The sequence below is a fragment of the Scleropages formosus genome, chromosome 11, assembly GCF_900964775.1.
Source record: "Scleropages formosus chromosome 11, fSclFor1.1, whole genome shotgun sequence".
In the NCBI taxonomy this organism is placed as follows: domain Eukaryota; kingdom Metazoa; phylum Chordata; class Actinopteri; order Osteoglossiformes; family Osteoglossidae; genus Scleropages; species Scleropages formosus.
The window spans coordinates 20,677,559-20,696,213 of record NC_041816.1 but is presented as its reverse complement, the minus strand read 5'-3'; the positions used below and the strand labels follow the sequence as shown (position 1 = coordinate 20,696,213).

At 51.0% G+C, this 18,655-nt stretch overlaps 1 protein-coding gene across 12 annotated transcripts in view; it reads left to right on the top strand.

The window, feature by feature from the left end:
* LOC108940900 (SH2 domain-containing adapter protein F-like) overlaps window positions 1-18,655 on the top strand; it is a 97,802-nt gene that overhangs the window by 17,907 nt on the left and 61,240 nt on the right. For all 12 annotated transcript variants that reach the window (XM_029256122.1, XM_029256117.1, XM_029256120.1 and 9 more), the window contains exon 2: window positions 8,262-8,391. In XM_029256122.1, the coding sequence (XP_029111955.1) occupies window positions 8,262-8,391 (130 nt within the window). The remainder of the gene's footprint in view (window positions 1-8,261; window positions 8,392-18,655) is intronic.

Below are 18,655 nucleotides of genomic sequence, written 5' to 3'. Positions count from 1 at the left end.
TTCGGTCTGCAGCGGAGCACCTGAAAACGCTCCGTTAAAAATAAACACCACCTAGATGCGGTAAAATTCCCTTCATGTGAAAACGGGCGCAGGATCTCAAAAGACAACCACGCTTTGCCCTGGCTTCTGCTTTCAGGCTCTCGCCGTCGGGGAAGAAACGCCAGCCTTTACGGCGGTGCCGTTCGCGCGACGAGCGGCAATTAGGCTTTTGAGAAGATCGCCGCGACATCATGTTTAAGGGAGGGTAGATTTGCGGCCTTCCTCCCCGACTATGCAAATTGTGCCCTAATAGCCGTGTGCCGCGTTTCATGTTTTTAAGCGCGGGGGACAAGAGCGCTGCACGTTCGCAAGGCACCGCCGGGGTATCGATTTCTACGCGGATGACCGATTCGCTAGCAACGTACGAGAGCGAGGAGCCCGCGAGTTAAGCGTGCTTTTAGGTCTAAATGAAGCCCCTCTGGGCTCGGCGCTACTCAGCCGTTTCCCCCGTTGTCTCTTTGCCCTCGTACTGGGGGCCGAGACGTAACCTTGGCTGTTCCATAGGAGAGCCCTTAATAACGCTAAAAGCCAGGCTAACAAATTAATTTACCCAGAGACAAATACAAATGCTTTTTTGTTCTTTCAGCTCGGCTGGAAGAAATAATCTCATTACGTACATTCCGCGATTGCTAAGCAGGCCCGCGGTGCCGAAGGAGGCCGGCGAGCCCCGTGCGCTTTGTTCGCCTCCGCTCGAGCGTCTTCCGGCGAAGAAATGCGCTTGACCGCAGGCCCCCGTCCACAGCCGGTTTTGGGGCTTTTTTTAGAGCAGTGCTGTCACCTCCGGAGCCCTTGCCCATGGAAATGCAACAGCAAGCAATACGAGTTTCTCAATTTTCCAAGCCGTCTCGCGCACCTGCCGATAAGGAGCGCCTGGGTTTCGCTACCTGTCGGGTACGACCTCACGATCGACTGACTCCTCTTTTTTTTTTCCTGCAGGATGTTTTTGTCGCGTGGCTTCTGGGCACTCATGAATATTACATTTCATGCGGGCGTAGTGGATTTGTGGGGCGGAGGGCTCCGCGGTTCCTCGATACGACGGCCGTTCCCTTTGGAGGGTGAAGCTGCTACGCTGCCCTGATTTAATTTGCCCGTCCAATGAAACGCCTGTGGAAACGCGCAGCGGTGGCACCCGGAGCGTCCCGGGTACGGGCCGCGCCGCGGCCGCTCTTCATCCCTCCCGGCCTGAGGCGGCTTTCATTTGTAGCGACGGCACAGCTCCTTTATTAAAGAACGGGAGGGCAGCGGCCGCGGGGACGTCTCGCGGAGCACCGTAATGCAGCGGCGCCTCCAGGCCTGTAGCCGTATTAGGTTATCGCCGGCTGAACCCCCCTCGTGACAGGAGACATAAATCACGAATGTCACGTTCCTCCCACCTCGTCCACCCCCTTTCCCGCTCCATCCTTCTAGTCGACAGGCTCTTCGGCGGCTCTGCGGCCCCGGACCCTCGGTGTGGTCTTACGATCGGAGCTCGCCGATCTCGCTTGTTCCTCGGGCTCTCAAGGGTTCGAGGTTGGCTGACAGATGTCACTGTCAATGCTTTATTTATTTATTTATTTATTTATTTATTTATTTTTTAAAGAGTCTATCCACGAAGGCCCCACCCGTACACACTCTCCTACCTCGCTGCCCCTCCAAAGCTGCACAAGCCAGTCCGCACGCGAATGTATTTACAGCGGTTTGACGGCACCGTAAAGGACGGTACAATGGTGGTGAATCGCGCGTCGGCGTCCGGATCCCCCCTCATGCTGGTGAGAGGCGTTTGCTAATTGCTTAAATATAGACGTAATGTGAAATGTGCGCGGGGTAGCGAACCAGCGCTCAGATGTGCCTAAGTGGAACATTTGTTGGTGGTGCGGTGAGCCCGGTGGGCTGCAACTCCGCACGCGAAGCTGATTTTCCACCCTGCACCTATTACTTTCTGTAATTTTGTTTAATGCAAAGCCACTTGTCAGAAATATTCAGCGTGTAGTTAATAATTCATACTCAGACCTCCCTACTTGACATTTATTTTCTGTTAGCGATTTTGGAGTGTGTGCGTTGTAGTTTAACTCATCCCTGACCGCGCAGAACGGCGCCGCTGTCCCGATGGAGGTGTGCCAGCTTTCGCCGTCTGGTGGCTTTCAGGTTCTTCTCCCACAGCTGGAGTTCAAAGGTACACCTCAACCTTTCTCAATTTGCCCAAATGCCATTTCAACTAGTGCACTGGTTGCATCAGTCCATCTGTTCTGGGTAATAAAGGGTCATGGCGGTCCAGGGCCTATCTAGGAAGCATAGGGCATGTGACAGTGTACACCCTCGATGGGACACCATTCACTCTCACACACACACACAACGAGCAGATGGGAGTATCCACTTCACCGAAAACACATTTCTGTCACTCGTGGTAGGAACCTGGAGCACCTGGAGGAAACCCACACGGACACAGGGAGCGCATTCAAACTCAACAAAGACTGAGTCGGACTCAAACCCCCCATCCAAACCTACAGCCAAGGAGCTTTGAGACGCCAGCACTACCTACTGTTCCGCTGTGATGATAAATACCCTGATTTTTATTATTATTATTTAAACTATTGCAGTTTTGCATTTAGTCATGTAGTATAGTTTCACTTTCCTTATCTAAAGGATTGAATAAATATTTGGAAGAGCAAAGGAACCTTGGCGAGATCATACTGTGTGTTTGCAAAGGCCGTCTTTATCTCAAACCTGATTGCGTACAGGTCACTTAGCCTTGGTATCGGTTGCGTTTGACGGGGTGTGTTGGTGTGGGGGGTGCAGACACAATCAATCATACAAATTATAGTATTGAATGGTGGCGATAAAAAATGACGGTAATGTGTGACATATGGATCAGAGGGGCATTACGACCGTGAAAGCGGCAGGAGGACAGAGGATCACCGAGCTCAAGTGCGTGCCAGATTTTTCCTCGCTCCCGATACACCCGGCTGGCCCAGGCCCAGTATACGTGGACGGGGTTCCCCTGAAAGGCGCCGCCTGTGAAGTTGCTTCCAGCCGTTTTCCCCCCATCGTTGCAGGTCGGCAAGGTGCTTTAATATTCCTTTCCTGCACAAAGACAGGGACCATGATTCCTACCATCGTTTACCAGGGGGCAGCTGGTAGTGTAGTGGTTAGAGCTGTTTCCTTTGGAACTAAAGGATGCAGGTTCAATTCCCACCCCTAGCCGTAGTACCCTTGTCCAGGGTTTTTACTCTAAATTACTCCAGTAAAAATTACCCAGCTGTATAAATGGATGCAAGTACTTGAACAATGTTAGTTAATTTGTATACCTCAACTGTCTCAGACTAAGGAATAAATGTACACGTATAAAGTTTCGCGATGGGAGCGGCGCGACCTGTTTCCATCAGCGATTCTCAGCGCCGTTCCCACCTTAGCAGCCTCTTCTTAACCCGCATATATCAAATAAATTCTGGAATTCTCTTGAGTATGGGCATAATAGCAGATTCCTTTTTCTCGTTACAGATTACAGGTCTGTGTGTTCATCCGTTGCGAAGCTCCTCCCACCTTCTGGTCGTCGGTCTGGTCGTGCTTTATGGAATTAACAGAAAATAGCTGGATGCCGTACGACTTGCTCTCCTCGAATGTGTTTTCTCGGGCTGCCTTTTCATTCCTAATCTTTCTACCATCGGCAGTGATGCGCATGCCTCATAGCTGAATGCAGAGATGTAAAGTAGTGGAATGCAGGGAGGTGTTGTTCGCTGTAAACTGTTGGTGACGATGGTGCCGTCGGCGATTCTGAAGCTGATAGGGAAGGTCAGTCTGTAGATATCTTCTCCGGGCGGTTGACGCACGAGCGAGGGTCCGGTGCCCCTTTGCCAAGGCATCTTGGCATGGCTGGCATGCCGCCTGTTGACACACGGAGCTGGATTCAGGGGATCATCTGTGGATGGGAGCAGACGGTCAGTGCCGTAGGCTCGCAGGACGGATAGAAGGCGCTTCCTCTCTTGGGTTTGGTCCCGCTCGCACCCGGTGGATGAGCAAGCTCTCAGGGTGCTGAGCACAGACAAAATCGTCCTCCGCCTCCTTTTAGAGGGGCTCGCTGGTGGCGTAACGCGTAGAGTCATCACCTTGCCCCTGAAGGTTGCGGGTTTGAATCCTGACCGAATGTAAATATCCCTCTCGATAAGTTCCTTCTTTGGAACTGTGCTCACGTGGGACCGGCAGCAGTACCATGCAGCAGAAACACTTAAAATGCTTTCCACCGAGTTCATCGTGAGAAGAGGGATGATTTTCTGACCGTGAGAAGGCACATAATTGCGGGACACGTGGTAAAGTTGGGTTTGCGGCTGACATCGTCGCTTGAGTGGCTTATTCGTGCGTTTACTTATTTGATCAGTAAGTCATTCAGTCATCTTGAATAACGTTTCTTTAGAAGGAAAATACACGTTTAACAGCGGAATAGTTGGCAGCTGCGAAACGTAGAAACCAAGAGGTTCGGCGAAGAGCAACCCGGCGTTGAGTTCCGTTTCGGAATTCTGCGGAGGGACTCTTGTTGCCGCCGTTGCCTGGCTCCAACTCCTCACTTCCGCAGCGTAACTCGTGTTTGGCACCGCAGTGAATCTCGTCGAGGTCGGCCCAAAACCTCGTCCTTCGCCGTCGCCATCGAGCACACGTGGGGTCGGCAGGGCAGCTTCTCTATTCTTTCCACAAAGCCTGGTTGGATTGCCTGTAGCGTTGTTTTGTACACTGTGTTTACTATTCATTGCTTTCCAATAAATGAATGAATAAATAAATAAAAGGTTTACTTTGCACTCTGCTTTTTGGGGATACATTGCATAGCTACTTTGTTTTAACTCAAAATATTTATGTCTCATTTTGCCCAAACAGCCCTCTCCCGTGACACTTTGCATGGGGCTAAAGTCGAAGAGAGAGGCGGGTTATAAATAACTCCATTTCCAGGCAGCGAGGGGGGCGGAGAGGTGTCCTCGTGGTCATCGTGTGTCACTTCCAGACTGCGGCCCTTCGGTGCGCGCGGCGCCCACGCCGTCCGACCGAGTGTTTTCATTCAGGCGACACCGTCAGAGAGCTACTTGTAGTGTATTTATGGCACAAAAAAAAAAGGGGGGGGGGGACGACTGTTTATTCTGGATCCCGTCCCCGTGAGGCTCGCAGAAGCGAAACAGAGAGAGAACTTACAATTACAGTGTGCTAAACTAAGCTGTTGGTTTGGAAATGGCCAAAAAATAAAACCTGTGCAAACATTGTGTTGGAGTGCATCTGTCTGAATGTATTGCCCTTTGGAGCTCGGAGAGTCTTCCGGTTGTGTTTAAAGTCTGTTATACGCTGGGTTCTCAGCTCATGAACAACACTGTCGCCGTAAGTCTGTTCATAACTCAGTTTGTTCAGGAATCCAACCGTTATGTCGCAATAACAGCTTGAGACGGATGTTTTTTCGATTAATCCCCCATGTTTGATGAACAACCTGGAATGAATTCAATAGGTCACGTAAATACTTTGTTAAATTTTTCCACGAAGCGCTCGTCTTACGATGGGTTGCTGTGTTCCAGAGCCTGTCTCGGAAGCGTTGGACGTGAGGCGGGGCGCGCTGTGGACGCAGTCCGTCGCGCGACTTTTATTGCCTTCTATTAACTTGGAACAACATTTGCGACGTTTGTCAGCGTCTGACTACTTTCGCTTTGCTTCCTTATTGTACAATCAATAAGACGTAATAATAGAGACGTTGCCCAATTTATTTACTTTGTACGTTCTGTAAAAGTCTCAGATATAGCTATAATAAATAAAGATGAATGCTTTTAAAAGTAGTTACTTGATTAATAACTAAAACTGCATTAAAATTACCAAAAATAAAAATTTGTCTTCTCCGCACATTATTTAAAGCTGGCATGTACAACTTATTTTATTGATTACAGATACAGAGGCTGTCTTCACTGGAAACGAGTTGAATTAGTGTGGCTCCACACCATTTGGGTGCTCTTTGCTGCCAGCCAGTAGCTGGGAGCAGAACTGCAGGTGATGCCGGATCTGCGGCAAATACATTTTTGAAATTTTCAGAAAAAACATAAATTATCTGAAAAGAGTATAACGTTTTAAAGCTCAGATGTTCATAACTTGAGAACCTCCCTGTCTGCTCGGCCGATTAATCCGACGGTAGCCTTTTAACTACAAAAGGCACGTGCGGTTGTAACCTTTGCTTTTAACAAATCCCAGTCTTGCATTAATGTTCCCTGATATTTAAGTCCTTATCTGGGCGGTGGAGATTTTACCCGTGGGGTGTAAAGAGGAGCTTTTTGAAGACTATCTGCTGCCCTGGCTTGTGACGCGTGGGACTTCTGCCGGGTGAGACGGACGCGGCCATCCCGGCGCGGGGGCAAAGGCGCTGCATTCTGGGAGCAGTGAGGAGACGGTGCTGGCCGGAGGGGGAGGAAGAGATCAGAGCAGGCGAGGGCCAGGCCTCCGCTGACTCGTCCACAGCGAGCGATGAGCTTGTTAGAGCAAAATGAAGCCCTTGCCTTCATTATGGGATTCGCCTCCTGCTTTGTCGCATTTGCGACAGCGCGCTCGTTCCTTCCCTCGTCTCGCTCTCGTAATTAAGGGTTCATATTTTTCTTTTTTTTTTTTTTTTTTTTTGACTTACCCTCAACACCACACGCGCTCATCCACTGGCCTCATTTGTTGATGAGTGTGGAGCTCCCGATGGGGGAGGCAGGTGCTGAGGAAGCTCGCAGCGTGGGTGTCAGCGCTGAATTATGCGATGCCTTTTCTGCAGTATCGGCGATCTGGCAGAGCTGATTAACACCGGCGCTTCCTTTGGCCCGGGCCTTCCTTTCCTCCGGCCCTTCTGTTCCCCTGGACGCCTCGCAGACCGATCGGTGCCGCCAAGCGCGGCTTTTTGACGTCCCAAGTCCAAGCAACCCCATACGGCAGCGTCGACGATCGACGTCCATATATGTTTTACGACGCATATGCATCTTAAACGTTAGGCAATGTGTGTATTTGCACTTTGGAGGTGCTCCATGGCAGCTCGGAATGCGTGTTTCTCCCGCACTTGTGCTCCATGCATATTGAAGTGCTCTCCGGCGCGGACAGCTTGCGCAAAAGCGGCCGAGCCGACGCAGGTCGGAATGTCGGGTCCAAATAGAGGTTCGCTTTGCCATGTGGCACTCGGAGTGCAGAGAAGAGGGTATAATTCCTCGAGCGGCACGTCTGCTGTTCGGGCTCCGTTTCCACCGGAGCCGCACTCGAAACAAGCATCCAAACCTACCATTAGCCCTGGCCCGCCTCCAGCGCTTCTAACATTTGTGATACCGTTTCGGTGGCGTGCGCCAGTTTTCTTCTCCCGTCTCCCTCCGCTCTGATTGCGTCCCAGACGCGGGTGTTACGAGCGCAGGCCTCCATCTGCGTCCCGGCGGACGGGCGGCTAAAGAGGGGCGAGTCCCCCGGCCCTGCCGGCTCCCCTGCTGTCCTCCTCCTCCCCCCTCCCTGCTTTACTTCTGAATCGGTGCCTGGGAGGCGGCGGCGGCGCGGCGTGCGCTCGTGCCCGGCGTATGCCGCGTCTGTCCCCCCCACCCCCGTGAGCCGCGTTCCCATCCACCCTGCTGAGCCATGGCACCGACGGCAGGTACTTTGACGGTTCTCTTGTTAAAAAGCTTAGGTACTGTAACGCGTTCAGCTGTGCTAAGCTTCTTCATTATGAATGGATGAATGATGAATTAATGAGAGCTTTATTAATGCCAAAGGAAATTGCCCGTGCCGACAGCAGCGTACACAACAGCGTAGTGCGAGGAGGCCCTGGAGTCACACTGCTGCATAAATAAATTAAAAAAAAAAAAAAAAAAAGACACCTTTTCACAAGAATATGAGGAAAAAAAAACAAATAAAAGGAAATGAGTGGGGATAAGAAGTAAAAATAGATGAAGAAGCGATTAAAAAGTAATACCGTCAGCTCAATTCCACTCGGACGATAGGAGGTCAGTCCCGCCCCACCGGTGAGAGGTGTCATTGTATACCCTGATGGCTGTTCTCAGGAATGACCTCAAGCGTCTCCTGGGAACAGAACATCTGGACCGGTCCGCTGCTGAACGTTCTGCTCGTTATCCACGATGGACAGGAGTTTGTTTAGAGTCCAGCCCAACTCCCTGGACAGAGCCATCCCTCCTCAGTTTATTCAGTCTCGTGGCATCCTCTGGTATCATTCACAGTGAACCCAGGTGAAATCTCGGTCTCTCTTTTCTCTCTTTCTCGCTCAGTTAATCATCTTGGAGGACTATGCTGATCCCTTCGACGCCGAGCAAGCCGGGGGCACGCAGGCGCCCGCGGAGAAGGTTCCGGAGAATGACGGCTACATGGAGCCGTATGAGGCGCAGAAGATGATGGCAGGTAACGTGTGGCCCCAGCCACGGAGAATTCACATGAAGCACCTCATCTGCCCTCTCGTTTTTCAGTCATCCCGCCTACCGAAGCGTCAAGCGCGCCGTTGTTTGTCTGCGTTCTTCTCCGCATGCCTCGCCGGAGTTGTCATTTCCTTCTTGTTTCGGTGAGGAATGCGGACTTGCGCTTCCGGCGGGGAAGCCCTTGGGTTGCGAGCGCGTGCAGCGCAGGGAATGGCGTTCCGACGGTGGCGGAGAAGGGCGGCTAGCGCTGCGTGGACGTCTCGGGTGCTACGCTGCGCTGCGTTGGGGCTAATGCGGCAGGAGTCCAAAGGTGGCTTAGTGGTCAGAGCTGACATCTGAAGGTCCCAGGTTTGAAACCCGATAATGCGATAATACCTTCGATTAAGGTACATACCCTGTATCGATCTTATAAAAATGGCCCTGCTGTATAATCGGGTAAATCACTGCCTTTGGAAAGCATTAACTAAATAAATGTAAATGGGACCAGATACACTCCTCTTTGATTTGGGCTCTGTTTGTCTATGACGTCAGCAGCAGGAAAACAAATGTGCTTCCCTGCATCATTTATTTATTCCTTTACCTGATACTTTTCTCGAAAGCGACTTACAGTAATTGCGAGTATCTTAAGAGTGTATTTACCCATTTATATTGGCAGATAATTTTTATTTGGCTGTATAACACACACACGCTAGCTGAAGCCACTTGTCCCGAGCAGGGTTGTGGCGAGCCAGAGCCTAACCCAGCAACACGGGGCTCAAGGCCGGAGGGGGGAGGCGACACACCCAGGAGGGGACGCCAGTCCGTCGTAAAGCACCCCAAGCGGGACCCGAACCCCAGACCCACCAGAGAGCAGAACCCGGCCAAACCCGCTGCACTACCGCGCCCCCTTGGCTGTATAAATGGGAATTTAATTTTAATTACGTAATGTTATGATGTAACTATTATATATTTAACAGGGTAAGTACCTTAAGCAAGGGTACTACAGCTGGAGGTGGGAATGGAGCCTGTGACCTTTGGGTCCAAAGGTAGCAGCAGCTCTTACCACTATGCCACCAACTTGTCCCCACTTGTATCCACATGTCTAAAGCATGATCTTCGGAACACCGCCGTGGCTCCAATGACAGCCAGTAGGGTCCAGTTGGGCGGCGGTCCTGCAGAAGTGAGAGCGGCATAGAACCCTCAGCCCAAGCCCCGGTGCACAGCAGCATGATGTCTGGCGTGAGGGATGTCGTTTTCTTAAAGGCGTTGCGCTGCAGTGAGAACCGCTCCCGGGCCGGGCGTCGCCCGCGTCCCTCAGGGGCCGACGTCTCCGTTAAAGTCTGAATCAGAAGGGCTTTAATGATCCCGGGTTCGGCCTTTGGTTCAGACAGGCTTATCCTTCGCACCACGTTGACTTCCGACATTTCTTTCTGCGTCCGTGTGCTTCCCGTCGATCCGTGGGCCAGAGCATTGAAAGCCAACGTGACCTGCTGGTGTCTTGCCCCCGACGTTTCCAGCTCGGTTCCTTTCTTCGTTTTCTCCGGTGTTTAGTGCGTAACAAAGACAGCGGAGTTCTGCGAGTGTGCGGGGACGCAGATGAGTCACATTTACTAGTGTACGCCCAAAACGAGTGGGATTCAAACGCCGACGCGGAAACACAGCGGTGACGATACCAAAACAAAGACGGTGCCAAAGAGCCAGAACAATAACAAGATGAATAATTCAACATATGGTTTATCGGCTACTTCACTCACATGCCCAGAGAGCAAAGATGACCATGCCAACAGGTTTCTGGAGAATCGCTTGAATAAAACTCTGTCTGAACAATGAAGCAGAGAGGAAAAAAAAAAATATGATGAATAAAATGAATGATAATGAATATGAAATTGTATTTACGTGAATTCATTTAGCCGACGCTTTTCTCCGAAGTGACGTACAGTGTTAAGCTACTCAATTATTTACCTATTTATACAGCTGGGTAATTTTACTGGAGCATTTTAAGCTAAGTACCTTGCTAAAGGGTACTACAGCTGGAGGCGAGATTTGAACCTGTGACCTTTGGGTCCAAAGGCAGCAGCTCTAACCACTACCAGCTAGCATTATTATTATTATTATTAGTTGTGGTGGTGGTGATGATGGTGGTGGTGGTGGTGGTAGTAGTAGTAGTGGGGGCAAGGTGGCACAGCAGGTTTGCCCAAGTCCTGTTCTCTGGTGGGTCTGGGGTTCAAGTCCTCCTTGGGGTGCTTTGCAATGGACTGGCATCCCATCCTGGGTGTGTCCCCTCCCCCTACATCCTTGCGCCCTGTGTAGGCGGGTTAGGCTCTGGCTCACCGCGACCCCCCACTTGGGACAAGCGGTTTCAGCCAGCGTGTGTGTGTGTGTGTGTGTGTGTGTGTGTGTGTGTGTGTGTGTGTGTAGTAATAATAATAATAAATGCGGTCCTCAAGCCCTTTTCGACCTGAGGAAGCACAGACTGTTTGGGATGATCCTTAGTAATGAAAAAGTACAGGAGAGTGCAGTCTGAATGGTATCTCTATCCAGTTGGCATTCGGCTACATGTATTTTGTACACGTCTCATAATTTCAGCAGTAAGGGCAAAAAATAAAGTCAATTTAATTCCAAAGTACGAGCCCTTCGGTCCGGTCCTGCCGTGCACACGGCGGGTTTCTGCCGGTCTCTGCTTAAACTCTGCCGGAGATTTGGCTTTCCCAGCCTGCTGGCGGCTGTGCCGCGGTTCGGACGCAGATGGATTAGGTTTACCTTACGCTCGCTTCCTGTGGATAACCAGCGCACGGTTGGCAGAAGGATGAAGGTCAGTTCTCTTTCTTTTGATTGTTTCATGAGGCCAATGCCCAAGACAGGGGATTGATCTCTCTCTCTCTCACTCACACACACACACACACACACACACACACACACACACACACACACACACACACACACACACACACGCTCGCACTCGACAGCTTGTAAATGGAGAGAGGGAGAGAAAGAGGCTGGTTGAAGTTATTTTCCTGCGCACTGCTATTATATGGACTGGTGATATTGTAATTGCGGTAAATTGCTTATTACTTACCTGTCTCTGCTTTGGCAGCGTGGAACACATTTGTCTCACCGAGCTGCTTTTTCCAATTGTTTTGAGATTATTGAGCGAAGGGAGGGCGTCGGGGTGGATGGCACCGAAAGAACCTAGTGGAGCGATGCCCAATTACAAGCCCCTCGCAAGCAATTCAAGGTGAAATAACTTCTTCACGGTCCCCCGGTTCTGCGGATTTTGAGCGGAGCGGGGGCCAGGCGCCGTTCTTCAGCAGTTCCGAGTGACTGCGGGTTCGGGGTTTCAGGACGATTGCTGTTACGCTGTCGTGCATCGGCTCTCTGCCTGGTGTCTGTGGTGTCCCGCTCAGCTGCTCGCCACTTTCTTTTGGTCACGAATGCGGGTCCTGGTGGCGCAGGACCCAGGTTCGAATCCCACCGCCTCCTTGCTTGAAGATACTTCCATTCAAGCTTAACATTTTCAACAGCTGTAAAGCATGAAGTGCTTGGTAATGTAATGTTACACGGTAACGTACTTTACTGTTCCGCGGCCCAGGGTTCGAATCTGAATCCAGCCGACCGGAGCGGCTGATCAGATGTGGGTCGAGTCACTCGCACTAAGCTTTTGCTTTGCGCGCCACGCTGAAACACCCCGGAGATCTCGCTCGACAGCTCTGGGACCGGATGGTGTCCGTAAGTGGCTCTAAAGCGTGGGCGTGGCTGACTTCACGCTCCCGATCTCGCAGCGGACGCACGGCCCCCGTGCGCGAGCAGAGTTCCCGCCACCTCACCTGCAGCCGATCGGCAGAGAGCGGCGCGCACTCTTTATAGCCTCATTTGAAGCACCAGTAATTCCTAATTGTTCTGCATCTGAGAATTAGTGCCTTAATTACCGGTGAAGATACAGAGAAAACAGTTGCTTTTCAGCACGTACTGCGGTACCTTGCGGTTCGAGAGCACGAACATCAGGAATGTCGTTTTCTTTGTGCCGCATGCGCTGCACCAGTTGACAGGTGTTAATGAGATCCGCTGTGGCTTTTTTTCTATCTTATAAAAGATGATGATGTGTCTCCCTGCTTTGTTTCTCGCGAAGGGCGACAGTAAGGGTATAAATCTGGGGACGTGTTGCTTGAAGACGGCTGGTAGCATTATGGTTATAGCTGCTGCCTTTAGACCCAAAGGTTGCAGGTTCGAATCCCCACCTCCTGTCTGCGTGAGCAAAATACTTATCCTGAATTGGTCCAGTAAAATTACTCAGCTGTGGGTGAGTTATTGTGAGTCGCTTTGGAGAAAAGCATCAGCTAAATGAATAAATGTCACATGCCGATGTCCTTCTCCCCATGAAAGAAATGTAAGGAAACGTAACGTCTGGGAAATCCTGCCATTGAGTGGTGCTGGGGGGTCTTACCCTGGGAACAACACCTGGGATTTTGCCCAGGCTCAGAAGTGAAAGAGCTCTTTCTATAATCCACCTCCTTCTGCTCGGAGCCCCAGAGAGCTCCTGTCCTGGTGATTTATTAACCTGCCGGAGATGAATGTCACGACTTCTGAACCTGCAAAGCCCTGCCGATAATCTCACCTGCGAGCGCGCAGCCGGGGTGGCTGGGATTCGGCTGCGGGATCCGCGCTTGCAGCCGTTGTGGAGACCCAGGCATGTGCCAGGGATCACACACTTTGGGTGCCTGCCTGTGTCTATATTTCCGTGTGTGTCTGTGTCTGTGTGTGCGTGCAAGTTTGAGTGCGTGTATTCATGCATGTGTCTCTCTCTGCTTGTATGTAAACTGTATCGCCCTTGTGGAATCCAGCCGACCCCCCCCCCACACACACACACACACACACACACACCAGTTCCCTTATCTTTCAGCTCTTATTCCGCACGCTCATTTATCTTAGTGCTGTATCACAGCTTGTCCCAGCGCAGCTGGCACAGTTGCCCCTTTCAGCTGTCAGCTTTGCCATTTTTCACATTTCCCAGCTTCTCCGGCTCGGCCTGTTGCGGGTCTCCCTAGCGAGGCGGGAGGACGCTTCTGGGAGTGCAGTGTGTCTGTCTGTCTCGCCCTATTCGTGTCTCTCGCTGAAGTTGTTATAAATTGTTGGAAACAGGCAAAGCAGGAAGGTTTCTGCTACAAAGCTGTTTGAACCCTGGTATACCCTGGTATACCCTCCGATCCCCCATCTACATAGTCTACCAGCGTTTCACCCTCCATTCTCAGATATCATATCTGTGACCGAATGGCCGTGTTTCAGAACCAACAGCGGTGGAGATACAGCTGGTTGGAGTTGCCACCTTGCGCTCAAAGAACCCAGGTTCGAATCCCTCCGGTACTGTTGTACCTTTGAGCGAGTTACTTGCCCGGAATTGCTCGAATGAAAATTTCCCAGCTGTACAGATGGGTGAAGCATCATAAAGAGTTTAACGGCGCAGGGCGCTTGAACGGCTAAATGAACGGATGAAAAATATGTTACCACATCTGTTACCGTGCTGCAGAGAGCGCAGAGTGTGCTTCCTCATTCAGCACACCAGTGCCTTCCTGGAGCTGAGTGACGGATGAATCGGTTACTCTTCGGTTTCTATCAACCCGTTCATTAAAAGGTGTCACCTTCGGTTGAGAGAGAAGAATTGGGAAAGGAAGGCGTGGAAGGGCTCCGTGTTCCGTCACGCGTTTCGGTCGCTCTGAACCTTCCCTGCAGACCCCCGATGGTGCTCGTCCGCTTCGCTCCTTTCTCGTTCCGTCTCATCCTTTCCAGGTTGGACCATAATACTGTTGTGTATGTACGTGTGTCAGGTGGCTGCTTTTTTTTTTTTTTTTTTCTTCCGGACAGTGCTTTCCTGACGCGGCGGCCACCGTCGCCGTGTCTCTGACTCATCTCCTCACCCTGATGCTGACAGGCGGGCGCGCGGTTTGTGCCGAGGTCATTCATGACGCCGCTCGGGCCCGCGGCTTTGCCGCGCCGCCGTCGTCGATGCGCCCTCGCGGTTGGATTCGAAGGGTCGTCCGTTGGAGGCGAGCGTGTTAGCCGGAACGACGCGGCTGCCGCGCTTCCTGCAGCCGCCGATTTATTTACAGGGGAGCTTTGCGAAGCACAAAAGGGAGCTCATTATGCAAAGTGGTTTCGGAGCATTTCATTTGAGAGACGCTCTCCGGAGGAAGGAACGGCGGTCGCGGTTTCCATGGAATTCATTTGCCCATAGCGCTCCCGAGTTCACGCTGTGAGAGTGCCCCTCCCGAGGCTTTCGTTCTTGCGTGCTCCCTGCCTGCATACCTGTTGCGACTAGCTCACGATGGGCTTTTAGACGTGCTGCTGCCGCCGAGCTCAGACGTTGGAGCGTGTTTTATAGAGAGGAGACAAAGTGAAACCTTATTCTCACCTAGTACGCTGTCCATGGAAGGAAGTGTCCTCGAATTCCATGCGTCTCGCCAGGGTACCGGGTGAGCCCAAGACTCGGGCCGTGCCAGTAGCCCGTACCTGGATGGACACGGTCCGTGGCCGGAGGTGAAGGCCATCAATTAGGAGGGAAAGTCAGATGATTCGGGGGTTTCATCTGGAACGGAATAGATTCGCGACTCTGGATTTCCGCTGACTTGCTTCGCAGGTTTTTGAGCGCGCCTGCGCAGCCGTTAAAGCTCTCGTGGATGTGAGGACTTCAGGATCTCGGTTTTTCTCGTCAAGGACGAATCCATCGACTCCAACGGTTTGCTGCAGCGGAAGTGCTGATGCTTCCCGAAATCACTTTGTGATCACCTGTCGGGCTTCGTGAGCGTGTTCTCGTAGTACGTGATTTTATATATATTCCTTATGTCCCATGACAGATTCTTGTTCCCTCCATTACCAAAGCGCTTCAGGGACTTAATGAGACAGAGGAAATATTGAATGCGTTCCACTTCCTGAGCTGGAGGCTTTGTTTGATGTTGGACTGCTAACGCGTCGGCTTGCCTTCCGGGTGCCCTGATGGCAAATGCTGGGGTCGCTTCCAGATCTCCTTCACTGTCCCCTGTAGAATGGCCTCTATAGCACACAGCAGGCTAACTCTTGACACTTCTCTCCAAAGTGACTTAGGGGATGCTACCTAACGCTCAGATATGTGACCTACTTCGGGTTTAAGTCTTAACATCAAATGAATTGGCTGATGGTCGAATATGATGCTCATCTAGGGTAGCGCAGTTACACAGCGGGTATCGCTGATGCCTCAGATGGTTGAGCAGCTGGTGCCTCGGTTCCATAGCGGTTGCTTTGGATGTGGATTCAAAGGTGGTTCAGTTTTTGTGGAGATGGTACGTTCTCCTTGTGTTTGTGTGCATTTCCTATTGGTGCTTTGCTTTCTTTTCATGCTCCAACAACCTGTTTCTGATGGATTGGTGAATTGCCATGAAATAGACTGGCACCTCATCCACGGTGTACCCTGCCTGGACCACTGTGACCCTGTGCTGGATTAGCGGTGTTGTAAAATGGATGGATGGTTTGATAGAATGTGATGGGCGAGCTGATGGGATGTCTTTCGTGATGTATGTAGAATTACTGTTTTTGCTATTACTTTACTATTCTGTGAGATTCTGCAGCAGCTCTAGGAGAAGGCAGATCACGTGGGCAGTAACCAAGTGGAGGCCCTACAGTACATAAGCGAATTAAACCATCATGCCGACCACTTTCCCCTTGTTCATTCTTTTGACCGAGTCACGGTCGAAAGCTGAGCGCTCTCCAGCGAGCCGTAGCTCTCCTTGTGGTGGGGACATTGTCTCCTGGAAACACCTTCAAGGTCTCTTTGTTTGTCTTTTCATTTTGAGCTCATTTTTAGATGTCAGCTTCGCTGGACTGGCTTTCAGGGACCCTTCACTTGGTGCCGAAGTGGACCGGCAAAGAATGTCTGGAATAAACCTGCTGTACTACATTATGCCTCCTTCTATAGACCTCTTGCAAAGACATGACTCATGTTCACAAACAGCGTGATATAACCACATAAAGGCTAATTAGTCTTTTTTTCATTTTTTCTTTCCCCTTTAGACCTCAAATAACAGCGTTACAGGGAGCAAATCTCATGGAGCTCCAGCGAGTTGACTTTTACACTGAAAGATTAAGTTTAAGTTCCAGGAGAGACCTTACTGTTGTGCCCTCAGGGTCTACTTAATTTTTGCCAGTAAACATCCCTGGACACCCTTCCGTTATATAATAGGGTTACCTAAAAAAAAAATGTCCGAAGTTTTATACCATATTTTCATAAAATGGTTTTGCTCAGGTGGGGGTGCGGTGGTGCAGCGGGTTTGGCAGGTTCATGCTTCCTGGTGGGTCTGGGGTTCGAGTCCTGCTTGGGGTGCCTTACGATGGACTGGCATCCCGTCCTGGGTGTATCCCTTCCTCCTCCAGCCTTACGCCCTGTGTTGCCGGGTTAGGCTCCCGCTCGCAGCGACCGTGCTTGGGACAAGCGGTTTCAGTCGGTGTGTGTGTGTGTGGGTTTTGCTCAATGCAACCAAATATTTTCCTGGTAATGTGGTACTTTTACATCCACAGCAGTTATTTTTTCCACTGCTTTCTCTACTTCATTCTGAAAGGCCTGTGGACACAAAGCTTCTCCCTTAACAAAACTACTGTATACACTTCTGGTTTTTTGCTTTCTGCTTTCTATCAGTCTCAACCAGTCGTAATGTGGATTATGGTAAATGTAGCTCAAAACCAAGATTCAATACAGACTTCTGGTTATAAACTGTAAATCCAAATATTAACTCTGTGGTTTATTTTGTGCATGTAGCTCTTTATAACATGCATACCTTTACACACACACACACACACACACACACACACACACACACACACACACACACACCTTCAGAGCCGCTTGTCCCATATGGGGTCACGGGGAACCGGAGCCTACCCGGCAACACAGGGCGTAAGGCCGGAGGGGGAGGGGACACACCCAGGACGGGACGCCAGTCCGTTGCAAGGCACCCCAAGCGGGACTTGAACCCCAGACCCACTGGAGAGCAAGACTCGGTCCAACCTACTGCACTCCCCATGCATACCTTTAATGTTCTGAAAATGAAGTTTCTTTTGTGGTTTATGAGTCTAAAGGTGACACGGATGGTCCACATCTTACACTTTCCTGCGCAATTCATGGTATCAGTTGTCAGAATTTGTATGGAAAGAAATTGAAGTCTTTATTTTAGCACAATTATGTTTGGTTGTTACAGGGGGGGGGGGGAAAAAAAAAACCTTTACCAGTTTGATCAGTTCTTAATTTTAGGCAACACATTTTTTGTATGGGATTTTTTTTTTTTAACCTATAAAACCAAAAATAACTCGATTGCCTAATAATGGGAATTCAGGTAACGGTGATTTCGTAGAACAAGTGAATCCCATTAGGTGAGCGGTGTGTGTGTGTGTGTGTGTGTGTGTGTGTGTGTGTATGTGTGTGTGTGTGTATGTGTGTGTAATAACTGCGTGAGGTGTGGCGTGACATCGTTGCCCACCTGTCTTGTTTGGGAAACACAGGTTTCCTGAGGAAGTCTTTCTGGCAGAGCAGAGTATCGGTGTCCTAAAGAAAGCAGTGGGAGTAAGCAGGAGCCAGATATAACTTGTGTAATGATGGCAGTGTGGGTGGTGTACGCCTCGGTTATTCCTCTGGTGAGCCAGGGGTGTAGTAAAACATTTTGAAGGATTACAGCAGCGCCTAATTTAAAGGTCCGAGTCCAAAAAGGCCGTGTCTCCCACGCTGCCGTGGGGATCTCGCCTGTCGCCTCAATCCTTTCTGCGCAGCTGCTCCACAGTGACCCTCTCATCTGCACTCCCTCCGTACGCTCGCCTTATCAATCAGCGGCGGCAGATGACAGGCAGCCGGCCGCGGCCTTGCCGACGGGGGCCGTGCTATAATTGTTTTCTGCGCCTCTTAATTTGATGTGTCCTGCGAGCGAGGCGACTCGGCGGGGAAGTGTGTTCGGAGGAGCCGCGGCGCACCGTCCCGCTGCCGGTCTGCCCTGGGGGAAGGCCGCCCGGCCGCGGACCGGAACGGTTGCTGCGGCTCTTGTTCGGAGCATCGTATCGTCCGGCGGCGACGCCAACCGCACGTTGTGATTTATCATTCGGCTGAACCGGTCGCGGGACACGGAAACCGCCGCGTCTCACGGTCGCAGAACCGTATTTGACTCGTGCGATGCGGTGACTTTCGAGCGAAAGCGATTATAGATCCCCGTCCGTCCCCTCGCCCCCGGGGCCACGCTCAATTAAAGGATGAAATTAAATCAAGAATG